Raw genomic sequence first — 27,742 nt, 5'->3', positions numbered from 1 at the left:
CCGGGTCCGACGGCTTAGCGTACTCTCCAAAACGGAAAACACGAGAAGGCCAAACTTGGCCCTTTGGCTTTGCTACAATCGTAATCGATTGATAACCGTTGTCACAACTAGGCCACACAACCCTCACAGATATAGGAAGGTAAGTGAAAGTGAAGAGAATGGAACATGATTCCACTTTTCTTACTGGTGAAACATTAGCGTTATGTTTTAAAAGCAAAGTAGCGTCAATTTATTTTTAAATGTGCTCATAAATATTACAACGAATGCTAACAATAGGCACGTCTTTGTAATCTTATATATTCTGTGCCACACTTTCAAGGTTTCAAATCAATTTGATTGTACTAGGTTAGGGACTTATCTGTATTTTGCCAGACAGGAAGTATGTTTCAGAAGTCAAGGTCTGCTGTTTAAATTAAAAATATTTTACAAATAATTGCATGGTGGTTTACTAATTAGATTGATGTTGTTAAAATGGGGTTTCACAATAAATCAGAACATGTCAGGCTTAACCAACTTCGGTCTTTTCCTTTCGTTCGTCGCTCAGAAAATACGCTACGGAGACATGCATTAGTCGATCCCGGTTATTCGTCACATCTCTAATCTGATAACTGTTAAAATGAAGGATTTAGAAGCCCATCTCATTATTATCCTATGCAAAGCCCTTCCATTTTAATAGAAGGATCTCAGAAATGGGAAATATGATGCAGAACATAGGGTTAATTAAATAATGTGTCCCGGATGCAATGCTATGTGACCCATAAGTTATGTCCGTTAAAACCAAGTATTGAGTATTTTTTTGGGGAACGCCATTTCAGAGTACATATTTAAATTGGCTTGCATTGTTATCTCCAATATTCAAATATGCATTTAGCAACTGGTTTTGAAGGCGTTGCGCAGACTAATTACTTTTGGTTTTATAATAATACGTGTTGTAGGTACTTTTAAGTAACGTGTTGGATGATGGAACAGATACATGTTACATTAAGGAAACATTAAAAGGCAGACACATCAGTTAATTTTTTCGATTTTAATGTATAAATTGATAACTAACTACATTTTTTTAATTTGAGTAGGTCAAGATTTAAAGTCTCGAAGTGACAGGATGAGCTATCAGATTATAAAATATCTCGCAAGGAAAAAAATGGAGTGTTCATACAACGCGTAGGTACCTACTGTATATAGTCCGCGACAAGTCGAGATCGAAATCGGGGATTAAGGGGGGGGGGGGGGGGGGGGGGGTTAATATAATAATATAAGAGTAGTTGTTCAAATCATGGTGAAATTTGTTACAGGTGTTAGAAGCTTTATCGTCGTACGAACCTGAGTTACTCACATGCGGCGCTCCGCCCACCGCTGTGACGGATCCCCGAGCTCGAACACTCGCGTTACTTGCTGATTTGTATGACAGGGAGTTAGTTGGCGTCATAGGCTGGGCCAAGCAGATCCCTGGCTTCACGGACTTGCCACTAAACGATCAGGTGGGTAGTCTTCTCGGCTTGTGGACTTCCACTTGCTGGACTTTTGTCCAAGCAGTTCTTTGTTTGAAAACAACTGCCTAGTGTCTACTTACCAAGTTTCCAAGGTTAATGGCGAAAACGCACTAAGAAACGCCGCGTTTTTAAACCCTTCAGTAGCTGGGCAGACATTATTCTTAGATTACTAGATGGAATATTGAATCCATATAAAATACACCGATATAATCAAAAAATTATGTTTTGTGCATAAATAAAATCAGTTTTTGTTCTCACATTCTATGGGTTCTCGTATAAACCTCTTAAAGAGATAAGTTGCCCTTGTGCATATTCTCTCATTGGGGCCTATTCTCTTGTACACAATCTCTAAACTAAACTAAATTAACAAGTCTAAATCTAGTGCTATCCTTTTCCGCAAGCAACATTATGAAAGGGATAGCAATACATTTAGACGTGCCATTTTAGTTTAGTTTAGAGATTGTGCACAACGGAATTAGCCACAATGTTTTTTTAAGTTGCGATACAAAATAAAATAAAATAAATTAGTATTCGTAGAGAAAAATATAAGTTGTGTTGCGTTTTGCTGCAAACAAGTATTTTAATTTATTTATGCTAAAACAAGTTTGCACAATGAAATGCTGAATTATAAATATAACATATCCTACATTCTATATCATTTGAGTAATTTATGTTTGACAGTCGTTTAAAATACATAGTCATCAAATAATTAAATAATAATTACCAATTAATGTGGAGGAATTTAAACCACACTTGCCCGTTTACCTGATTTCTATAGGCATCCGAAAGAGGGTAAAGCCGGTACAACCTTAAGGCTCTAAAACATTTTGACAAAACTTAAGGTATAACTCGTCCACGTTTAGATATTATTTCGCCATTTTAACTTTATGTGTCAATTGTCATGTCAAAAGTACTATTAGTTCTTATTTTAAAGGTGAACCGTACTTTTGACGTGCTCGTGGGATAGTTTGGCTTGCGAGAGGGTGACACTGACGTTAAATTCCATTGATTCAATCCACACCTTACCTCATAAGCAGAGTCAGTGAAACAGCATACCTATAGTCCGCGACAGGTTGAGATGCTAATTGGGGTATGAGGCGGGTGGACTCCCGGCACCCCCGCACGTCACCCGCGTTCGCCCGCACCGGTTTAGCGCGGGGGCTGTGCGGGTGTTCGGGGTGTTACCTCCCCGATTGTCATCTTGATCTGTCGCGTACTGTAATATTATATCCTATCCGTGGAATGAAGTTAATATAGCGCTCTCACTGTTACGTAATCTGATACAAATGATAGATCAAACAGAGAGCGCTATCCTAACTTCATTCCGCGGACAAGTTGGTATAGCGCTCTCTCTGTTACGTAATCTCATACAAATGATAGATCAAACAGAGAGAGCGCTAGCCTAACTTCATTCCGCGGATAAGTTAGTATAGCGCTCTCTCTGTTACGTAATCCCATACAAATGATAGAGCCAAACGGCGGATAGGGTATAGACTGCCGCAATTTGACAGTTGTTTTGTCACCAGATGCGGTTGCTACAAAGCACGTGGGCTGAGATGCTCAGCCTGATGGTTGCGTATCGCTCGATGTCCGCGGGTGGCGCGCTGCGGTTACGATTCGCCGCAGACCTCGCGCTCGACGAGCAAGAGGCGAGGGATCTTGGCGCACATGACCTCTACCTTCAGGTAATTGTAATATGCCTCTCACACCTTCATAAGGTTGGCAGATAAGCCTTTATGTGTAAGTCCGACTCGCACTTGGCCGGTTTTTAATAATTGAAAACCATTTTGTTTTCAGGTGGCCGGTGTAGCGCGGCGGCTAGAGCGCGCGACCGCGCATCGCGAGGAGTGCTATCTACTAAAGGCATTAGCGCTCGCGAATTCCGAAGCGCGTATAGACGAGCACGCTGCGCTCAAACGATTCCGCGACGCTATCCTCGCGGCGCTCAATGATGCAGTTTCCGCGCTAAGGTAAATGCAAAATATCTTATTGTTTAAACTATCGTAAGTCATATTCCTTAAAAATATATTATAGACAGGACGGCTAAAACTCACGTTTTTGTCGGAGTATGCCCGACTAGTTCTGAACCCGTTAAGAGTCCTTATTCACGCGACGCAAAGATTAGTCTGCGACAGGTGGAAATGGCAATCGGAGTATGAAGCAGGCCGCGCTCGACCGCACCGGGTTAGCGCGGGGGCTGTGCGGGGCGTTCCCTCCCCGATTGCCATTTCAACCTGTGGCGTACTATTGATTGCGCGCTTCGCGAGTGGCAATGTGCGAGGTGCGCTGTGAGGAGAGTGAGGTTGGAGTGTCATCAGCCGACATCTCAATATTCTTTTTAAAAAATAAGAAAAGCAAGAAAGAAAAAGTGCATGACTGTGGAGGTAAAGGCCCTACAAGAGACATTATGTCCAGCACTGGACGTCTATCGGTCGACGATGATGATATTTTCGCCAAGGGAAGACGCGGCAGTCATCGTAATAAAATGAGTACATATTGTTTTTATGTTGCAGGCCGTACGCAAATGCAAACGGAGCCATGCAACAACTACTACTGGTGTTACCTGCGCTGCGGCTGGCGGACGTGGCCGTGCGTCGCTTCTGGGCCTCCGTGCACCGCGACCGCCGCGCGCCCATGAACAAACTCTTCGTCGAGATGCTCGAGGCCTGTCTGCGGTAGGCGCGCCGCTTCTGCGACAGACTGTGATACCTTCAGGTATGAGATTGGACATCTCACCAACGTTGATAGAATTGGAACTTATGAAGACCTAAAGGTTCTTGATTTAAGGTGACGCAGTGCGATCGACCGAAATTGCCTTCGCACGTGGGTAACCTGTTTGCTTTTCACCTAACATTGTATGAGAAAGTTGAGGGGCACGATGATTTTCACCGAAATCAAGCGCGCGAAAGGGGTTTAGGGGAAAGTGTTTTTGAGAAGAAAATACTAATTGTATTTTTGCAAAGTAAAGATATTTCAACTAATGAATAAATAAACTATGTCTAAAGTTAAATTGTTTTAAATTTTTTACTCCTAATCTTTTTTACTTACGCCCAAAGTTGTCATAAATTTAGTGTTAAAATAGGAATATTTCGAGGCTCGTAACTTTAAAATCAATATTTTATATATCAATAAACCTAGCTAATGGCAAAACAAATCAATATAATAAATAGTTTTTAACGTACAATATCAAATCATACGTTTGTTTAAAAAAAGCACCGAAGGCGCCCTCTTAAATCAAAAATTCAGTACCACCGATTTTACTTCCACTAGGAGCTTGCTTAGAGCGTTGTCTGTAGATGTACAGATGAAATTGAGCTTTAAAACAAGGCAGTTGAAGTCCATGTGTAGTCTTGAAGTGTTTGGACGTTCGAATTCTATCAACGTCAGTCAACGTGAGATGTAAAATCTCGTACCAAACACACAGTACACTTGCGGCGATAGTACCAGATTAGGCGACCGCTTTATTAGTGCTACCGATTCGACTGATTTACGGTTGTTTCTCGTTTAAGATGGGTTAAAATTCAACCGAACAGAATCCCTAATGTAACTTCAAGTTAACGTAAAGTGCGTAAATCTGTAATTTAGTATGACACTTTCACTTGAAACGCTACACTAGGGCCTCAGATAAAATATGAGAATGCTCCTTTGTTAAATTTAAAACTTGTGTTATTCAATCTATCTGTAATCTGTCGATAAGGTACTAGCAACCATACCATTTTTGACACAGCAACAGATAGATTGAATATAGGAACTCAAGGTTAAGCTAACGCAATCAGAGCGCGCCAAAACGCCATCATGGCGTTAACGTTTTCATATAAATGTGTCGCCATAAACTTACAGTACAGTAATGTGTTTACATGTTTTAGGGATACCTTATAACATACCTGTGAATATAAATTAAGTAGATCTTTTCATCTTGGTATCCTTCGTAGCATTTCTGTATGTAATCCCTACTATGTATTTCACAAAATATGTCGTTTTACATCAGTCGGCGACCGGTTGGGCGCGCGGACGCGACCACCACTATTCACAACGACATATCACAGTGGCGTCAAAAAATGGACTTGTTTACCGTAATTTAGCGGATTCTGCATTTAGCAGTTCGGATGTGATTTGATAGTGTAGTGTATATATATTTATGTTTCGACAGACCCGCGTCTGTTCTATGGCTGTGAAGTGGCGAATCTTGGAATTCAGAATTCTATTTCTTTGAGGTTACACTTTGTATGTCGCGTCCCCGCTTCGAGTGTACGAAATGGACGGATCTAGTACAAAACTTGTTACTATTTTTGTATAATATTAAAATTATATCTAGTTTTACGGTACGGTGAGGTTTCGAGATTAAAATATGGTCGAGGAAAAATTTAATATTCTGCGTGATCGGCTTGTACACATAATATGAATGTCCAAAATGTTCTCATAATAGTAAATGTTTAGGTTTAATTTATTTCACACCATGCACGGGCGGGGCACAGTTGGAAGAATTTCTTGTCTGTTGTCTTACTTTGTATAAGATTGGACCGCGCTCTCGTGACCCGTTCAAGCGTAAGTATTGATAAAATAAATTACCATAGCCCATTGCACGGTATAAAATAAATCAGGCCTTATTCCTTCTACTTGAAATATGACAATGTAAAAATATATATATTAACCTTACCGACATGCTTTTGTCACTGCTATGTATAGCGGTAGTTAAGTGCGAAATTAGAAAAACACTAACGCGTAGAGGCATTGTTTCCCCGACTGTAAATTACTTGTGAATGTCATGCGCGGCAGCCGTATTCGGCTTTCTATTTGTTTTTATCGTTTTAAACTGTACGAAGTACCTTTTACACTTTATTCACTGTTGTCAGTGTTTTCAGTTTAAATTATAGGATCTTACAATCCGCTTTTGAAATATAATATTATATCGTGCACCTTTTACAAAGCCATCCGGCTCGAAGGACCAAAAATATGAGGTCACATGCTTAAACTTGAAAAAATATTTCATATCAGGAATTTCAAAGTAGCAGGATGGTTTTGTGACAGGCAATTTCAGTGTCCATATAGACAGTAAAAAAAGTTATATTCTAACAGTTTTTAGTCACACACATTTCTATAATAAAGCAATCTATTTTAAGAGTTGTTCCACTGATAATAAATTCTATTTATTTTTCCGTATTGTACAAATCTAATATTTTTTAAATTGTTGTAAAGTTGCAAATCCATAATTGTACATTAAATGTTATGTATTTTAATAGCATATGAAGTGGAACAATATTAATGTTGAATACCTCAATACCCTGTTACCATTCAGCCACCTAAAGAACGTTAAATATTAATATATATTATAACCTACCTAAGGCTGGGCGTACATTCTACTATCCTCTAAGATTCGATGAATAATTTTATTATGAGTTTACGGACGTCAAAAGTGTCCGTTAAAATATCAATATTTCATTTAAGCGATTTATACACTTTTTATATAATTATTTGGATAAGGTAAGTTCTATAATGTAATGTTTAAGCACTAACGTACTTTATTTGTCAGTTTTTTTTTTTTTTTTGGTGGCTTTTTGTGCCAGACCAGCACAATGCACTTCGCCCAATGTCAAGTATATGTGACATACACATATCTTGTCATGAACATGGCATTTTTTACGTCAATATGCGTCTAACCACTCTAGCAGCCATAGCGTCTAAAAGGAAGCGCCAATAGGCACCCAGCCTTAGGAAATTTACTGCGATCGGTAAAGTATCTTATGATCTGAAAAAAAATGATTTTAGATATAGAGTAATTAATTGTTACAGATTTTGATATTTCAATCGACAGAAAGAAAATTATGTACCTTAATAATTATTAAAATGCAATAAAATTATAGTTTTGAAAAAAAATTGTCAATTATGTAATAATATGAAAATATATAAATCAAATTTTACTGATCGTTGTAAAATTAAATTAATTTTAATACCTACAAATATAGAATCCGTCAAAATACTAGATTAAATTTTGGCCACACTGTTCATTTAAATCACCTTTAATTGCATGTTCGTTCCAATAGCGTTTTAAAAACGTTTCCAGAAAATTTTAATGACTGAATTTTACTGTCGGTACCTACCTACTATGACAGCAAAATATGATTTGACGGATCTTATAATCGGATATAATAAAACTACAAATACGTATCGTTAAAAACGATATGTTTAATTTCCAGTGAATTATTTAAAGCGTCCTATTGTAGTTATTCTTATGTTAAGAATATTTTATAGTTTTTAATTGTAATTATTATGTATCGGTGTTTCTGCGCTGGGCCTTTATTTGCTGTGACATTATAAACATAATATAGTCCGTACAAAATGACTTCTCCGCGCCATTTTAACTGTCAACTGTCAAAGTCAAAAGTACGGTTTTTTACCTTTAAAAGAAGGACTAAAATTGTACTTTTGCCATAACAATTATTGACACATAAAGTTAAAATAGCGCGTGAAAAGTCATTTTGTACGCATTATACACTCGTGACTGAAATTTGTAGCGTTAAATTTTACTGTTATTGAATAAAGAGTCACGATTCAGAAAGAAGCAGAGTACCCACAAACAATTTGACATACTGCACACATGGCTTGCCTAATTTCAGTAAAGTGACTGCAAAGCCATCGTCGCCCGTGTTTCGGCAGTACGTATAGCAGAATTCTGACAAGATCTGCGGGTGGATCTAATCTCTATTCCCGTTGCGTTTTTTATACCGCAACTATTCGCGACCAAGAAAACGCTTGTTTATGACTTGACGTTACGAAACACATTTCGAGTGTAATTTTCAGACATTAGTTAGACTGAGCCTTAGCATCAACATCTCTTTATCTAGTTATCTACCTATTATTCATTTTATGTAGCTTACTTAAAATGTATACAAATCGCTTAAGATGTTCTTAGTTTTTTCACTAATAAGTGTATCGCGGTTTTATTGTTAGTTTTGCAGTAAATTCTTAGTGAAATTTTTTAACACGAAAATCTTTAGAATATCTGAAGCGACAAGTTTAGCGAGTCATGCGTTTCTGTGAGAAATTACGTGCTATTTGTTTACTTTTTACGTGACCAGCCTGCGCGTTTGCTCGCTATTTTTATTTAAAAAAAGTGATGGAAGAGAGGGTACCTATTTACTATTGTCAGAGTGCGATTTTGATGTTATAGAGAATAACGGCCCTGGTGTGATAATGTACAAAATGTGAGTTGTGCCAGATGTAATTATGTCGCTGCTGCAGCGCCTGGTGTGATAGATTGTACAAAATGTGAGATGTGCCAGATTAGTAAATAAGTTTTCTATTTCATTTGGGAGTCTGTCTGTTATTACTATCGAAAATACAATATCTTGTTTCCGGCAATAATGGTCTTTGGTAAAATCGTTGACTTTTTAAAAGGTTTTGCCTAGTATATTTTATCGTGGTTTTATTTTATCATCCAGTCGGTTGATTGCAAAAGTTGTGTTTATCACAGGGCTATAATCTCTGTTGTTGTGGCTGTCTAAATTTATGATATTCTTGCTGCAACAATGCATTTTAGCCAATATTGAGAAAGGTCGGCCAATCAGAGGTGACTGTGATCGTCATATTTTAGCTGTCACAACGGCGGTAGGCTTAAGGATGATTTATGCTTGACCGTGCCGGGCACGAGCCGTGTGTGAGTTTTCCGAGCCCCGTACGTGCCTCACGTTCATATTACATCGAGTGTAATATAAACGTGCACGGCCGAGCCACGTCCGAGACCCGGACGCATTACGGACACACAGTGAAGCATAAACTGCTTCATATGAAATTATTTTGAATCCGTGCCTCATCCGCGCGTCATACGTGGCACGGCTCGTGCCCGCCACGTTTTGGCATAAATCATCCCTTAGTGTTGTTAGAAAACCATGAAGCTGCACACGTTAGTGTTATGGTGTGTCGCAAAGCACTCCAGCGCGACACATAACACCACTACACAGTAAGGTGTTTGCGTCAATAACAAGAACTTACTTCGTTCGTAACAAAATGTTAGTAAGCAGTGTTGGGCTTGATAGTAATAACAGATCGATATACTTTACGTAGAGAGCCTACAGCTGTCTCTTAATATTATTGTCATGAAATAATTGTATGGTTATTTGTTTACAACGTTATTGATTATATGAAACTGGTCTCGGAGATAATGTGAAATAAATTATAATAAAATGACGGAAATTTGAACGGAAGCGGACGTTTTATTTTAAGTAACCTTTCTAATAAACTAAATAAGCTAATAATAAAATAAATCTAATATATAAAATCAATACAATAATAATGATTCAATATAAGTACATAATTCAAATGTGGACTAATAAAATGCGTCTAAGTACGCGACAGGTCGAGATAGCACTCGGGGAGGGAACCCCTCGCACAGCCCCGTGTGACGTGTGGGTGTGCGGGGCGTCCCCCCGCCTCATACTCTGATTGCCATTGAGATATGTTGTGGCCGTATGGTAATAATTAAATGCGGCAACGGTGGAAGATGTTTATTGAGAGCCGGCTTATGATCTACTCCCGCTTATGGACTAACAATACTAATAAAGAAATTTTACATACTATTGTTTAAATCTTATTGCTTAACTACCTAACCTACATAATTTTGCATCACCTCTCTTTCAATCCGATGTGCAGGCAACCTAATTCGATATATTGAGGAGTTGCATTTTTATGTTACTTAAACTGACAATTCGTACATATTACAACTCCCCTGAAAATGTATGCGGTTACCCCTCCCCTTAAAAGAAAAAAATGTTAGACGCTACATCGAATCAGAAGAAAAGATGATGACAATCACAAAAATAAAATCTAATGCTAAATAAAATTAAAATTATGTAAGGAAACATTTTTTTTTATCGTTACTTCCTGTGCTCAAGTGCAATTTATCTTATCTCTTACTTCGTATGGGCATATTTTCAACCTTACTTATAAATAGAAAAATCGTAATCTATTAAGTGCACAGTCAATGATTTAACTTTTACAAAAGTTTCGAAAAATCTCATCATAATAAAATAATTTCAAAATAGAATCATAGGTATTAGATATGTAGAAGCTGAGATATCGATTTCACAAATCGACTTCAAAAGATTCTTTGACCTATCAAATCGTCCTCATCATCAGTATACAGCTGCTGTCGTAGCATCGTCGCAAAACAGTAAATATAAGGTTTCTATTCCATAACCCACAAGATTACCTATTATTGAACATCTCATTCTCAGGTATTTATATTTCCTGGACAGTCAAAATAAATCTCTCCTAGTCTTCATCTTCCTTTCAAGTTACTTCTTCACATAATACAAATAAATAAACAAATCAACAATCGCGGCGCGTACTCTCCTAATTAATATTTAACATAACATGCTTGTGTGCATTTTTCATAATACTTATAATCTTCATCAAACTTATTTCTTTCAATAAGTATTTCAATAACATTCAACTTTTCATAAAATATTCTAGGTCTTTCACTAACACCAGCGCGGTAGATAATGATCAAGAGTCTAGACAAATATATAGTTGAATGAGGAGGTACTAAATATGCACAAAACATCGCGTCCAAATAAATAAATAACAATCATCTAGTTACATTAGGGCGGCTGCCCAGAGCTGGTATAAGTCAGAACACCTTTTTGGTTGGTACATGGTTTAATTGGGTTACAACGGAATTACAAAAATGGTATATATAATAATTAAAGATAATGTAGTGTACGTCCGTTCGCGTCGATGATCGTACACGAAGGCGCCAATGTGTGCTTCTTCGGCAGGTAGCTCACGTTGCGCTGATGGGGCAGTCAGCCAGCGTAACACCTCCCCCATTGGATGCGCAATTATTCGGGGATGTTGAAAGTGGAGCCGAATAATGCGGCATACTGGTAGTATTAAAAGTTCTTGATTCATGGAATGATGGTTGAGCTGCTCTCTCTGAGCCTCCTTAGACAGAGAGATAGGCGTGGATTATCACGTTTCATCTACCTCCTGTAACAGTATGATTTTAGTAGATGTGTTCTCCGGATCAGTTGGTTCTTCAGTCAGTGATATCTTCTGCTTGCATAAATTTAAAGAATTGACCTTCGGGCATTCAGCCTCTATGTAAATGAAAACCTTAGAATTGGTTGAGATAAGAGTGTGCAGGTGGTACTATAGTATTACGTTACTTGAAATAAGCTAAACTGATAAAATACGCTAAATGTAACCGGAAACCTCAGGACTACGGATCAGTTCTGTAAATGATGCGTTACTCTAAATGTCTAATAACTAGGTACCTAAGTTTCTATGACGAATAAAGACTTTTAATATTACTGCTAAAATGTATAATATCTAAAATGAAGTGATAGTATTTGTACCAAGTCAAATGGTCTTGAAGGCTATATAGTTATAACTCGTAATTTCTTGCATATTTTATCTAGAAATTTACAAAAATTCGAGCAGTGAGCATATAGCTAAAATTGCTCATTATTCTTATTAGTCACTCTGTGACATAAGTAAGAGCTTTCCTGATTTTATCTGATTTAGTGAAAGGGTAGTTACATCTAGTTTTTCAATTTAGGAAATCTCTGAAAAATAGGTAAAACTATCGAGGGCAAAGTTATAAAGGTACATAGGTATAAACTTCGGTATAAAATAGATTTCTAATTTAAAAGCATTAATTGAATAAAATAATGTAGTTATAGTGTTCCTATCAGTAGGATGAAATTCGATCGTGGGAATGTCGCAAGGCTTGGTAGAAAGATACCTAACTGCTAATCTAAAAATGTAATATGAAAATTCATTTTATGTGGGCCTTTTAAATCGGGATTTCGAAAAGGGTTTTTTCCGATTTTTTTTAGAAGTATATATGTGTATAGCTTGATTATGAGTCACTGAACTTTGGATAGGAATTTCGGGATTTTTTGGTAAGTTAGTGCAAGTGGTGTCAGTACGAGATGAATTTTTGACCATTGATTTCGAAAATTTAACAGATTTTGATTTTTTTGAGGGATTAAAGCATACTGGTATAGTTTCTTTCAACTGATCGTCTGCAGTAGGGTTCATTTTCTTAACAATCGTAAAATTGTATTCAGCTAATTTTAAGTTCCAACGCGTAATACGAGGACTCGGGTCTTTTAAATTCGATAACTCAGGAAAATCGGAAATTATTTTAAACTGTCTGCTAAAGAGATATGGTCTAAAGTACTTAGTTGCCCAGACTACTGCAAGAAGGTCTTTTTCTGTTTTAGAATATTTAATCTCGCCATCATTTAAAGTACGTGAGGCGTATGCTATCGGTAGGTCGGCGCCAATAGGGCCTTGGGATAGCACTGCATTTAAAGTCATATCAGAGGCAAAGGTTGTCAAATTAAATTCATGTTTAAAATCAGGATAAGCTAGAACTGGGATACCTTTTACAAGAATTTTACAATTTTCGAAAGAATTAATGAAATCCGTATCATGATTGAGTTTTGCTCCTTTTTTCAAGCAAGATGTTAAAGGCTTGGTCACTTGTGCAAAGTCTGGTATAAATCTTCTATAGAAACCAAGGATTCCTAAAAATTCTTTGATTTCTTTGCGAGTTTGAGGTAATGGAAAATTTAAAATAGATGAAATATAATCTGGATTCGATTGTATGCCGTGCGGAGAATAGATATGGCATAGAGGCGTTTCGTGTTTAAAGAACTCCGATTTATCTATTTTAATTTTAAAATTCAAATTCCTTAATCTTTCTAAAACAGCACTTAAATTCATTATATGCTCCTGTAATGATGTAGAGAAAACTAAAATTTTTCCTAAGTAAGCTATGGAATTTGGCAGGCCTTGAAGATCATTATCGCTAAAATGTTGAAATGTATCATGATTTAAATTAAGACCTAGAGTTGTAAAGTACAAGCACCTCCCTAACTTGTCTAAAACGTCGGTTAAAATTGAAATCGGACACGAGTTTTCTATCGTCTGGAAGTGAAATTGTCGAAATTCATCAATTGAATTATCATTTTTAAAATAAAATACATCGGAATATTCTTTGGCTAAATTAATTAAATTAGTGGCCTCTTCTTCATTTAACTGATCTATGGGCAACCGTGATAATATGAACTCGTAATTCTGCTTATCGCTAGCAGCGGTGTCAATTTCATTTTCACACCGCCGGGTCGGTATGTATTCTTGGGAATTATAATATTGGTCCGATATAATATTATACACAGGAATTTTAGTTTCTGGAGTTTCCAATATACCGTGTAGATTTAAGTCCACCTGTGGGCAATTTTTTGGATCAGGGTGAGGTTGGCATGGGATATAAGTACTTGAAGGGTATTGAGGTTCTGAAGGAACGTGTTTTTGGGACATTGAGTATCTTCGTGATCTAGGAGGAAATTTTGTCTCACTATAATAATTTCGCTTCGAATAAAAAGAATAAGGTCTACGAGTATGCTTATGATAATTTTGAAAAAATTTAGTTCTGTTCTGCACATGTATTATATTTAATTCTTCTTTGGCAAATTCGAGAGCAGTTTGCAATGTGGGGGGTCTCATACACCTTACTCTTGACCCTAAAGGTTCTCTTAAACCTTTTAAGAAGGTTTTAAGGGCTAATTTTTGGTAGAGAGTTCTTTTTACATCTACAGTAGTTTTGACAGTGTCGTGTAGCTCTACGTACGTAATAAGTGTACAGAGTAAATTTTGAACCTTTTCGCAAAAGATTTGTACTGTATCTGGACCTTGAGTTAAATATGATAAGTCTGTAAGTAAAGCTATTTCATCGCGGTAATCGGAAAAGCTGTTAATTAATGTAGCCTTAATTTTATTCCAATCATCGGAAATTCCGTTAGCTGATATGGTTCTTGCTGCAGATCCGGTAATTTTATTAAGAATTCCGCTAATCAAGGAAAGGTTTGAAAGCTCATACTCTTGAGATGGATTTAAAAATGAGCGCACTAATTGGTCGGCTAAATTAATAAATCTCGTTAAAGTATAAGAATTTCCATCGAAATTCGGTAAAAACTTAAGGGACTTATTTATTCTATCTAACAACTCTACTTGACTAAGTTCCGGCATTTTTTTTAAAATATATCTATTATATCAAATAATTAACACAATAAATGAAAGTAATACCTATACTAAAACTACGCAGGTGAGCAAAATGTTGTAATATGTTATAGTACCCTGCGCAAAAATTAATATAACAACCAATAAAAAGGATTTCATGTACTTACAAAACCAAAGTCGCTGGCGAGCTTCGATCCATCGATTTTCAGTATGACTCGAAGTCTTCAGCGGCAGCTCCTATGACAGCTGCTCCTCGTAGGTTCCCTAGTCCTGTCAAGGAAGTTGATGGCCTTGACCAGATTTTTAGGGTATGCACCACGACGACCTTGAAGATCCAGGACTATCCTTTAAGACTGCGCCAGTTACATTAGGGCGGCTGCCCAGAGCTGGTATAAGTCAGAACACCTTTTTGGTTGGTACATGGTTTAATTGGGTTACAACGGAATTACAAAAATGGTATATATTATAATTAAAGATAATGTAGTGTACGTCCGTTCGCGTCGATGATCGTACACGAAGGCGCCAATGTGTGCTTCTTCGGCAGGTAGCTCACGTTGCGCTGATGGGGCAGTCAGCCAGCGTAACAATCTTCCTACGTCAGTATGTCTCAATCCAAAATAAATAATTGTATATTTTATACCTAGCACTTCTACAGCCGAAGGGTGATCAAGCCTTTGGTTTGCAGAGTCCTAATTTGTCAAAGCCGAATAAAGTCTTATATCGTTAAAACTAGCACGAAACTAGACGAAAAACGTCTGTAAGGAAAAAATTCTCCTTATTTCATATTCATTTCCTTGTATTTGCAAATTGCATCTCGAGCAAAACCATTGTCTCGTATAACAATACAAAATGTTCGGGTACGCGTGTGTCGTTGACCACGCGATGACACCGTTATAATTCTCTGAATTATTATATTTCGATTTTAACACCGAATATTTACGAAAGAAGTAAGTACCACTTATGCATTTATTAATTACCTATTATTATTTTAAACTATCCTACACACTATATAAAATCTTACAAATAAAGCACGAATGGAACTTATTAGTAGATAGTGGAGCAAGTATTATTTATTATTATAAAACCAATATTCACATAACCTACGTACAAAATTAAATTATCTACCCAAAAAAAATTACAATAGCTACATATTCTACCTATCTGCCCATTACGAGAGATAAATTGCACTTACTTTAACTATTAGCGACGCATTTTATTAATCAATTTCGTGACCGCCGTGTAGTCGCCGTCGTCGTCAGGGATAGTTTGGTCATCAGGTCCGGAGGTTTGGAGTCTTCGCCTCTTCTTTACTGCATCTTAATGGGCCGGGAAAACCCTGGACTCCTCGAACTGGGCCGGGAATACCCTGGACACCTCCTAGTTGTGGCCGGGATAACCCTGGACGCACGATGATGCTGGGCCGATCAATGAAGCTTGAGATGTCTTCTGTTCATTAGGGATTCATTTTTGGGCTTATTTCTTGACATTAGTGTTTCTTGATTTTTAATACAGGACGTGGAATTATTTTCTTCTTTTTGTTCTAGTTGAATCTTGAATCTTGATATTCTTTTAAAAATTTTGTAGTCTTCTTCTTGATCGGTGCCCAGCCGGTGCACGCAGGCATGCACAATGCTTGCTTGCATGCAAATGCAAATGCTTAGATTAGGCATGCACCGACTGGTAAGGGTCGCCATGAGATATGTTGTGGCCGTATGGTAATAATTAAATGCGGCAACGGTGGAAGATGTTTATTGAGAGCCGGCTTATGATCTACTCCCGCTTATGGACTAACAATACTAACAAAGAAATCTTACATACTATTGTTTAAATCTTATTGCTTAACTACCTAACCTACATAATTTTGCATCACCTCTCTTTCAATCCGATGTGCAGGCAACCTAATTCGATATATTGAGGAGTTGCATTTTTATGTTACTTAAACTGACAATTCGTACATATTACACCATCTTGTCCTGTCGCGGACTATACTTATCCAATCTACTTACAACTACTACTTTCTAATGATTGCATCTAAATTACATAAACAAATTCAGTACCCACCACCACAGAGTAATAAATTAAACAAAATATATACTTACGTAAGTCTATTTATTTATATTCTATAATCAGCCTTAACATTACACGATAGCAAACTGATCGTACAAGAGTTCTCTCACTTTGTAATACTCTTCGGAAAGTACTCCCTCCAGAGCGACGCGACCATTCTCCAACTAGAAAAAAATAATTAAACATGGGTATGGTACTAATGTCTACCAATCCGCACATGGCCAGCGTGGTAGACTATGGCCAAAACCCTTCTCACTCTGAGAGGAGACCCGTGCTCTGTAGTTAGCCGGTGATGGGTTGATCATGATGATGATGATGATGATGATGGTACTAATGTTCTCAAAGGTGTGTGAAGTCTACCAATCCGCACATGGCCAGCGTGGTAGACTATGGACAAAACCCTTCTCACTCTGAGAGGAGACCCGTGCTCTGTAGTGAGCCGGTGATGGGTTGATCATGATGATGATGATGATGGTACTAATGTTCTCAAAGGTGTGTGAAGTCTACCAATCCGCACATGGCCAGCGTGGTAGACTATGGACAAAACCCTTCTCACTCTGAGAGGAGACCCGTGCTCTGTAGTGAGCCGGTGATGGGTTGATCATGATGATGATGATTGTACTAGAGACCTTTGTTCAGCAGTGAATGTGTATCACTTGACGATAATTGGTGAGTTGGTGCCGATGGTGGAGTCACAAAACAATAGGTATGAAGAGTAAGACGGTTCGTGCGGCTAATTGGCACCTGCTCCAAAAATATCATTATAGAACTACAATGTGGCTAAATCTGTTGTACACAATCTTTTATCTAAACTAAAATGGCACGTCTAAATCTATTGCTATCCCTTTCATAATGTTGCTTGCGGAAAAGGATAGCACTAGATTTAGACCTGTTAATTTAGTTTAGTTTAGAAATTGTGTACAAGAGAATCGGTCCCAATAACTGTTGTATTCATAATATTATACTCGGTAATAAATTAAATTATTTTTGCTTTTTAGTGTTTATGGTTATTAAAGTCGGTTTTTTTTTGAAAATTTTGTACGATGTGCAAATACGCCTTGTTTTCAGATTGGACTACTTATTTGCGCGTATCATCAACATTACGTTTTGGTAACTTTACTACTTGGGGAACCAAATTGTACGCCACTGCCCTCTGTAATAATAATAGTATTGTAATAAACTCACCCGTCGTATCGCAATGGTTCCGTTGCAGCACTCCAGCGCCCCCGCCGAGAACTCTGCGTTGAGGCCGAGTCGAGCCAGGGCGGCCCTCAGCTCCGACAACCGCACAGAGTTGATGAACGACGCCGCGTGAGGCACGCTGGTAGGGCCGGCCGATTCCAGCGATATCATATCGTCGTCCGCTGCATCGTCTGTTAATTTATTAACATAAGATTTATATTGTATAATATTTGTTTAATACGCGATCAATTGTAATTCCAGCGTACTAATATAGTATTACACATTATTATAGTATACACATTTGCTATATTCTACTGACCGTTGCTGGGCTCCCTCGCGCGCGGCGCCGTGATGACGGCCGAGAGCCAGGCCAGCTCCGCGTCTCCCGCGTTGCGCCACGACACTCCGCACATCAAGCTGTCAGTCAGCTTCACCTGTGGACATCTTTTTACTAACAAAGTGGAAAATAACCTAGAGGGAGAAGGTCCTGTAGATTGAAACGCAACACTGTCTCTGATCTCTCTGAGAACACAGATTCTTTTGCAGATCAGGTCAGTTGACATACTGGAGTTGATCTTTTCTATAGCTAAGAATAGGCTACTTGACTCATATCTAATTTCGTCCAATAAATGATTATTTATTATAGTATTTTGCTTAAGACAACGAAATATATCAATAACAATTATTAAAAACGCAGGATGGATATATAAATCCAATTTAAAAAAATACAGTTTTTATTTTTATTTGAAACGCAGAAAACGCTGTAAGCCATGATGTGACGTCATTAAATATGTAAACAAAGAAATGTCATCCCTATGTCACGCGGGGACTAACGTAGTATCCATATATATAAAATTTAGAGTTCTGACTAACTTATATATCAACGCACAGCCTAAACAGCTGGTCCTAGATACATGAAATTTGGTGGGTGTGTTCTTTGTAGGTAAAGAGAAGGTATCCACTAGGAAAGGATTTTTTGAAATTCCACCCCTGAGTGGGTTAAATGGAGGTTTGAAATTTATGAAGTCCACGCGGGCGAAGTCACGTGCATAAGCTAGTTTTTATATATTTCTAAAAACTCATAGTAAACGTAAAAAAATATCGTTTTCTCTTTATAAATTGAATAAGTTATTAAGTAAGACTTACAACAAAGTGATCTTTGCAAAAATAAATTTGGGTTGAAGTCGTTAGTCATATAGGATCCCTTTAAGCAAGTCTTTGCGTGTTACGTATATTTATTTCACTGGGCACTCTAATCCACAACTTTCCTGTGGTCTTTATCGATGCGTTTTTTACTTTACTTTCTCGGATGATACAATAACGATAATTACTATATTTTTCATGTAAACTAGTATAGAAGTCATGTTTATTAAACTTTGGGAGGTTATGCTGTTGTTTACAAATGCATGACGTCAGAGCACAGATAATCTATCGGCCAAACATGGCCGACCAGTGTTTTCACCTGTCTAAGAAAAATATATTTTTAAATTAAAGTTTTACGGTTATTAGGGCGCAAAAAAATATAGTGTTAATTTTTTTGATATAATAGGACAAATATTAACCATTTAAGACCAACTTAAAAAAAGTGTCAAGTAGCCTATTATTAAAAACTGAAAGTTTATTGACTGATCGTTATGAATTCAACTCAATCGTTATGAATTGGTTAAATCCACATAATTCTATACTCGCAGTAACGTCGTAGATCTTACCTGATAGATGTGCGATTCAGTTGTAGCATCTATAGTATCTCCACGGATTGGCGTGAAGATTTTCTCTATGCCCTCACTTTCACAGTGCTTTCTGGAAATTGATAAGAATTTATTTAGCACATGACATAGAGGTATCTTTCCTTTCCAAGGCAACTATGCATCTAGCTTGTAGAAAGGAATAGGCCAACAGATGGAATTTGAGCATTTCAGCTCATGAGCCTGGCCGATGTATTATATTGTATGCTGGCTCGGATGGCTACTGGTCGGACTGAACTCACTTCAACGTGATTAGGGCTGAAGTGCCGGCTCGGAGGCCTACGATGCCCCTGGGCTTGGCGTGCGCCACCACTCGCAGCAGAGACTCCCCATCGCAACGCCCCTCCAGCTCGATGTATTGTATGCTGGCCCGGATGGCCACTTGGCGGACTGAACTCACACACTTGCTAGGGATTTCCGTCATTTCCACTGGAAATAAAATAGTCGAATGCTGAAACGTCTTCTTAATGTTAAAGAACACAATATGAATATTATGTAGTACTAGATGATACCTGCGACTTTGTCCACGTGGCTATAGGTTTTTAATCCCGTGGGAACTCTTTTATTTTCCGGGATAAATAGTAGCCTATGTCCTTGCTCGCGATGCAAGTAATCTCTGTACCAAATTTCATCAAAATCGGTTAAACAGATGGACCGTGAAGAGCTAGCACACAGACAGACAGACAGACACACTTTCGCATTTATAATATTAGTATATTAGTATGGATTAAAGTATCAGATTTTTAGCATAATATCGATATTTTGGCGGGCTGCCAAGTTTGTTTTAATTTAACATAGTATAAAACGTACATATTGACTTGCGTACATATTATTACACGTCTGCCACGCAATCCATACCTACTATAATATTATAAATGCGAAAGTGTCTGTTTGCTAGCTTTTCACGGCCTAACACGGCCGATTTTGATTAAAAGAGATTGCCCATTTTCTTAGGAGCTTTGGGCCCCCGCTAATATAATTGTTATGTCACCATGGTTTTAATTTTATTTTGTAGACAAATAATTATTTTTTTATATTCTGCAAACGATTTCTATTTATTCACCCTGGTTATAAAGAAATCTTATTTTTTATGTTGCTGATATTGAGGTTATATTTAATTAATACTTCTTCAAAATAAAGGCATGTTTACGATTGTAAACAACTGTCTGTCATTGTGGATATTTTCAATAATAGAGTGAAAAAAGTCGTTATAAAACATAATCGTAAAAAAATAACACATTAAAAAAAATTTTAATTTAAGTTTTGACACGACGCCACAAAAGAGGGTCCGTTCACGGGCGATCTCCTTTGGTACAGAGTTAACTTACATCCCGGGAAAGAACATAGGCTACTTTTTATCCCAGAATAGCAATACTACGGGATTTTAAAAACTAAATCCACGCGGACGAAGTCACCTATTTATCTAAATATATAAAAGGAAAAGGTGACTGACTGACTGATCTATCAACGCACAGCTCAAACTACTGGACGGATCAGGCTGAAATTTGGCATGCAGATAGCTAATATGACGTAGGCATCCGCTAAGAAAGGATTTTTGAAAATTCAACCCCTAGGGGGGAGAAATAGGGGGTTGAAATTGGTGTAGTCGCGCGTCCAACGCGGACGAAGTCGCGAGCATAAGCTAGTCCCATATATGAAACACAAATATTACTGTCGCGTATGCTAGTTATACGGAAACGCGCACAAAGAGATCTAGAAGTTTGGCCGAGGTCTGATTAATTTTGCTGCTATGTTACAAATAGTAATGTCTTGACGATACGAGGAGTTCATCTAATGAGCTACACACATGTTACGTCTTAATTCTTAGTACAGTACGCGGCCGGACTTAATGTACATCGGGGTTTAGAATGACATTTCGGCTTTGTAGAGCGTTGTCTCTGTCACTCATACCTATACGACAGAGACGGTGCTCTACAAATCTGCTATCTCCTTCTTAAGGTCGATGTAGATTACTTTCGGCCGCGTACTGTAACTATATTTGTTATGTTTCACCGACGAAATGATTTTCATTAATTACCCTCAGGCTCCTGTTTCTGTGGCGGCGCTGGAGGCACGTCGCGTATTTCTCCTTCAGCATCAACTATTTCAGCGAGTCTATAGTCTTCAGGCTGCAAAAAGAACAAATAAATTCTGTTAAGTCTCCTATGATAATATGACGGCGATGATTTCAAAAGAAATCTGGAGCAAATGTAATTCGCTACCCATATCTTCAACTCACTATCCGACAGAAAGTCAGATGGTTGCCGTATTAGTCACCTTTATGACTTCTCCATAGTCATCAGCTCTGGTCCGCTCCTCATGGCACGGGTACATGGCGTGGTGTCGCTTGTTGGTCTTGAAGCAGCCAGTGGGTCGCGAGTCGCTCCGCACCGGAATGTCGTGTCGTCCGGTCACTACCCACATCTCCAATTCACTATCCGATTCGGAGTCTGATGATATACCACCTGCTTCTTCTCTGAAAACCGAAAAATTCTAAAAGTTCCTAATATCGGTAAATAAACTTTACGGACTTTACAGATTTTTTTAGTTTTACGGCCGACTGAATCAATTACGGCCGCTATAATTTTTCCGAATAGTTAGGATACTACTGTATTATAAGGACAATGTAGCTAATTTGGTTCTACATAGTCTCCAAAGGTATCTAAATGCAGGAGCTGGTCTAAAGGTAGGATAGTGTCTATGGCTTTAGATTTCCCCATACTGTCCCGCACTGTGTAAAAAAACACCTCTGTATATCCACGCAAAATATCACGTGGATCCGTTGATCTATTGCTGCGTGATTAAGGGACAAAGGCGTGAAAAATGACATGCCATGCTCCAGGTTTTTAACTATATCCATACAAAAAATCACGCCAGTCTCTCGCTCCGTTGCGGCGTGTTTGAAGGACAAACCAATATACAAACACACTTTCCCATTTATAATATTAATGGTGATTTACATACTTGACAGTGTTGTTGACCTTCATTCTCTGTTGCTGTAGAAACTCTTCCAGTTCAGCTCCCTCTAATCGTACTCGTTTCCGAACTGTAAGTTCTAACGTCCTATCACCACCTTTCTCTATGAGGTCCCTCGCTAGTGTGCCTGGAGATGTTCTACAAAATGAATAATTAAAATTAAAAATCCCCATGACTGCACCACTCTCTAGTGGTCTAAAATGGTAAAATATGTATAGGACCTAGCAGGGCTAGCACGGAAGCTGTGACTATTGTTTTGCCAGTCCAATCAAGAGGTTATTGGGTATTTGACTACATCAAAAATAAATTATTTCTCAGTGATTATTAACTAGTGGGTCTTCTAAAATACGTAAAATCCACGTCTTTTGTTAGTAAATCGATAATTTAAACTAATAACCAATTTTAATTATCGATTAAACTAAAAAAGTACGTCATGATGTGACGTCACATTCCAGTACTTCATAGAAGTACGCGTTTGCACGCGTGGGTTCGGATCCCATCCTCGTCGCCACTGATACGTATGAATGAAACACGGCTTCGTGCATAACTGACTGTATTTCGAATCTCGCAGGGGCGCTGTAGTTGTTAGTTAACACACATACGAGACTCATACATCACACTAATACTCCCACACTTTTCTGATGATTGGCTGATACTCTTGGCAAAGCAGTTGCAGCATGAATACTATTCAACCAATTATACCAGCCAAATACAATGATGGCGATTGTCGCAAGTTCTTTGCTAGCCCTCTGGATCACATCGCCAATCTGTAGAGCCTCGATAGCTCAACGGTTAAAGGAGCGGACTGAAAATCGAAAGGTCGGCGGTTCAAATCCCACCCGATGCACTATTGTCGTACCTAGCACAAGCTTTACGCTTAATTAGAGGGGAAAGGGGAATATCAGTCAGCATGATAAACTTGGCTAATATTCTTTTTAAAAACAAAAAAAAAACAAGTAGTTTAACACGTTTTTTTGTTTTATTTTACCTGGTAGTCAAAACGATGGAATTCTGTGAATATGGGGCCCACAATAGAAACAAATCCCTGGCAAACCCTGTCTCTAAGTCCGGGAAGGAGGCAAGTACGACCTTTGGCCCTGGCGTCCGGGTCACTTCGCCAACCGAGTGGCATAGTTGTAAATGTCGTAGCGCAAACGGGTTGCTACGGGCACCCTCGAACGCTCGTGTTAACTTGTCACTCATCCATTCTATCTGTAAAAGAAAAAAATAAAAATAAGTGCGCATATACATAAAGCGCATTACAATTCTAGGTCAATGGGAAGTACCCTATGGGTTTCTTGACAGACAGACAACGAAGTGATCCTACGAGGGTTCCTTTTTTTCCTTTTGAGGTATGGAAACCACTGATTTCATGACATTTGAAGGCTGGTGGTATTTTAAAAAATCTTGATTTTTAATGGCAATGGGCAGGGTACATAGTTCGTAAAAGTTATAGACGTTGGGGTCCCAAGGTGCTGGCATGGCGACCTCGCACCGGAAGACACCGTGTTGGAAGACCTTCTAGGTGGACGGACGACATCAGTCGCAGGGAGTCGCTGGATTCAGGCGGAGCAAGACCGTGGTCTGTGGAAGTCCCTACAAGAGACCTATGTCCAGCGGTGGACGTCTATCAGTTGATGATGATGATTTTCTTAAGTATTAAGAGATATTTGTGTATTCAGCTATTAGCTACTACTTACCTGAGACTTAGCAAACTCCACAACATTATAGCTGACATTGGATAGCAGTAGCAGGGAATACGCAACGAGCCCTGAATCCTTGTTCCTCCACAGCTGATCCAGCATGTGTGCTAACTCTAGGACTCTCCCTGCTGTGTCCGTACATACAAGTACTGAACCCCCTCCACGAAGAGTAGTTAGAATTGTTGCTGAAAAGAGTAATATTTTTAATTTTTAGGGTTCCGTACCTCAAAAGGAAAAACGGAACCCTTATAGGATCACTTTGTTGTCTGTCTGTCTGTCTGTCTGTTGTATTTTAAGTGTTGTTTCTAAAGAAGCTTCAGAAAGCTGGCAGCCTTTTTTGTAACAATGTAAAATGGTTTCATTATGTAAGTTTAGTAGAAATATTATTCTGTATTACTAACTAGCTTATGCCCACGACCTCGTCCGCGTGGACTACACAAATTTCAAACTCCTATCTTACCTCCTTGGGGTTTGAATTTTCAAAATTCCTTTCTTAGCGGATCCCTACGTCATAATAACAAACTGCATGCCAAATTTCAGCCTGCTCCAGTAGTTTGAGCTGTGCATTGATAGATCAGTCAGTCAGCTTTTCCTTTTATATATTTAGATTTTGCAAACAATAGATAGAACATATTTACATATTGTGTATATGCTGTAACTGGAGTTCATGCGAAATGTCAATATTATGTATGAAAATAGTACTATACAGTGTTAACAGTTTTTTTACCAAAATATGAAAATACAGAATAATATCGACTTCTGAGGTAATGGTGCGCATTTGGTTGTATTCAATCACTACTCTAATTTAAATTGATAGGACTACAATTTGAGTCATCGCGGCGCGACGCAGTATGTCAAATATAGTTTATATGAGTTTGTATGGAGCAAGGCGCAGCCGCGTCTCGTCGCGCAGCGCAGCCGCGTCTCGTCGCGCAGCGCAGCGTAAGTGCGTTTATTTAAAGTTCTAGGCAGTCACAATTCACAGTTAATAAATAAAATTGGATTTATATTTTTACCTACAATTTTAACATAAATTATTATATATAAAACTCACTCATAAGTTTCTCATCTCTCAATCTCCGTCTTTGCTGAACATAATCAGCATTCATTGCACCAAGCAACAACAGGGATGGACGTGTAATCTTCTCTATCTCACAGCCATTGAGATGCCTTTCCTTTTTGTGGTTAAAGTCAGGGGCATATACTATGTCTTCCTCACCGGGGGCCGCAATGCGCCACACTGTACCTCCTAGGAGGTGACCGGCGGGGAGTGGTGTAATGCGGAGGCCTAAGCCTTTGCCTTTAAATTGAAAGAATTATATGATTAATGTGAGTGCAATTGAAAACTTATGGCCATTAAGTTATAGAAAAGTTCTCAATATTATTGATGTCTTTTCTATTCTTGCGTCAGGTCCACAGAGAATTCAACCTCAAGAGTACGCATATACAAGGTTTTGCATGAAAACAAAATCGTTAAATGTTGGCGAAGGACAGGGGAGAATACTTTGTTGTGATTGGTGGACTCAACAGTCACGTAATCAAGACAATTAATTCACCACCTTCACTTCTACATTATTGCACTCTTTAAATCATCTTTTGCAATTTTTTTATTTATTCTTTGATTTCGAATTAAAAGTGCTTACGAAAGTCAGATTAATAGAAGACGGTATAGTGCAATACAATAATAAAATAAGTCTACAAATCTCTTTAATCTCAATCTCTAGAATCTAGATCTTTTGTGCTACATAATATGAAAAAAACAAATAACTAGAACAATTGGAATCATACTTAATATTATATGGGAAAGTGCGTCTGCGAGCTTTTCGCAGCCCATCCATTAAACCAATTTTGACTGAATTTGGTACAGAGATAGCTTGCAACCCGGAGACTATGTTTTGTCCAGGAAAATCAAACAGTTTTAATCATTTTGTTGTGAGATGTGTTTTATCCTGGAAAACAAAGTTTATTAAAGGCATCAACTAGTACAAAATAAAACTTCACCTTTCATATCAATAGTCTGATTGTATTTCAACTGTATGATCCTGTCAAATGCTGCATCCACATCATCTAATGTGAACAGATCAAAGTCTGAAACATTTTTATGAGACTGGTAGAGATCGTACATAAACATCTGGCCCATCTTGTAAACAGGCAGGGTGGCGTATATAGGGCAGCTGAGCCCAAGTTGACCCACAGCATAGGGCAATGCCCCAAGGTGTAACGGATCAGAGTGAGACAGAAGCACTGCATCTATGTTGTTTACATGTCTGAAAAGGAATATGAGTTACTTTGGCTAGCAAAATGATGTAGTGACAACCTGCTAAATTTCATGATTCTAGGTCAACGGGAAGTACCCTATAGGTTTTCTTGACAGACCGACAAGGAAGTGATCCTATAAGGGTTACTTTTTTTCTTTTTGAGATACAGAACCCTAGAAAAAGTAATGATGAGGTCTGGGTTTACTATATTCACTCTTGCTTTGAAGGTATTTAGGTTATATGTGGCAGGAAACATGGATTTTAATTAGAAGTGTAATTATATCAGTTTGTTAGCTCCTCAATTTGCTTCTTTGACACAAACAGAACTCTGTGATAATTAATAATTGATCACCCAGTGATGACAAGCAATCGGATCTTAAAGATTTGATGAGCCTGGAACTGGTCTGATGAAGGTCAGGGTTCAAGTTTTATAATTTTTTTAGTTGGCTCAGGTTTAGTCTAGGGGATCTGGCGTGTAGTTTGCAACTTACTGAGAAAGACACTGCCAATTGCCAAGCAATTTAGTTTGCTGCTACAACAAACAGAATAAAGAGATCCATCCGACTTCTAGAGTAATCAAAGATTATCTATATCTGATGATGCTGATAATATACTTTGGAGTTAGCGTGAAAAGTTGATTAAAAATGTATACACAGTTGTAAACATAACCTCATGCTTACCGTTTTAGTTCCTTTATAAAGTCCATATCGAACTTTTCATCCCATCCGCAATCCAATAGGAATTTGAATTCATCCACTTGTAATACATAGCACGGTGGAGATTCATCTCCAGCACCAGAAAGACAATGCAATTTTATAATTGAAGTCATATTTTTGTATGTACGTTTACGTTACTTTTTTAAAATACTTGCATTATGGGTAGGAAACTGATATAGAATAATCAGCTTTACAAATTGTGCCAAAACTGTTTGTGATATTTATCTTTTATAATATTTTATGTAAAACTACTAAAATTAGATTATGAAATTCAAAATTTTGGACTGTCGACGCGGTTTATTTTGTTTGATAACTGCCACAGAATACTTTGTAATATAAATATAAAATAACTGCACACTGCACAGAGTAGTTTGGTAGTTTGATTCAGTATATATAATGTACTCTGTGGTTTGATTTTGTTGTTTGACAAATTGACAGCCACCATAGAGTAAGATGTATGGTTATGGTTACAGTACGACAAGGCTCTTTTGGCGCATGGCGAAAATGGGAACTGACTTTGCCGTCAAGTATCCCCTTTGTTCTTGTTTGAATAGTCTAAGCCTAAGGCTTAGATTAGCT

General features: G+C 38.0%; 2 protein-coding genes across 4 annotated transcripts in view; one reads left to right on the top strand and one right to left on the bottom strand.

Annotated features, from left to right (window-relative positions):
* The window catches only part of ERR (estrogen-related receptor), a 36,533-nt gene extending 26,842 nt beyond the window's left edge, over positions 1–9,691 (top strand). For all 3 annotated transcript variants that reach the window (XM_034977916.2, XM_034977914.2, XM_034977913.2), the window contains 4 exons: positions 1,293–1,478; positions 3,017–3,175; positions 3,288–3,460; positions 4,004–9,691. In XM_034977916.2, the coding sequence (XP_034833807.1) occupies positions 1,293–1,478; positions 3,017–3,175; positions 3,288–3,460; positions 4,004–4,169 (684 nt within the window). In that variant the 3' untranslated portion in view covers positions 4,170–9,691. The remainder of the gene's footprint in view (positions 1–1,292; positions 1,479–3,016; positions 3,176–3,287; positions 3,461–4,003) is intronic.
* A 6,917-nt stretch (positions 9,692–16,608) lies between these two features.
* Positions 16,609–27,486, bottom strand: Cpsf100 (cleavage and polyadenylation specificity factor subunit 2). Its single transcript, XM_034977999.2, has 13 exons — positions 27,128–27,486; positions 26,191–26,456; positions 25,244–25,489; positions 24,187–24,374; positions 23,475–23,698; positions 22,475–22,624; positions 21,788–21,986; positions 21,549–21,639; positions 19,753–19,939; positions 19,475–19,565; positions 18,085–18,199; positions 17,769–17,956; positions 16,609–16,747 (listed from the first exon to the last, which is right to left on the bottom strand). The coding sequence occupies exons 1-13, from the start codon at positions 27,274–27,276 to the stop codon at positions 16,655–16,657; spliced, it is 2,187 nt and encodes a 728-aa protein (XP_034833890.1). The 5' UTR covers positions 27,277–27,486; the 3' UTR covers positions 16,609–16,654.
* Positions 27,487–27,742: the final 256 nt, after the last annotated feature.

The sequence above is a fragment of the Maniola hyperantus genome, chromosome 18 (genome assembly GCF_902806685.2).
Source record: "Maniola hyperantus chromosome 18, iAphHyp1.2, whole genome shotgun sequence".
NCBI lineage: Eukaryota > Metazoa > Arthropoda > Insecta > Lepidoptera > Nymphalidae > Maniola > Maniola hyperantus.
This window is presented reverse-complemented; position numbering and strand designations above follow the sequence as displayed.

What these genes read in the sequence shown, in the direction of transcription:
- Cpsf100 (XM_034977999.2), bottom strand. Translation starts at nt 27,276, where the DNA reads ATGACTTCAATTATAAAATTGCATTGTCTTTCTGGTGCTGGAGATGAA. An exon ending in TTTATAAAGGAACTAAAACG is followed by an intron (nt 26,457 to 27,127) that starts GTAAGCATGAGG and finishes ATTCCTTTTCAG; the next exon opens with ACATGTAAACAACATAGATG. An exon ending in GAACCATTGCGATACGACGG is followed by an intron (nt 16,748 to 17,768) that starts GTGAGTTTATTA and finishes ATTTTTTTCTAG; the next exon opens with TTGGAGAATGGTCGCGTCGC.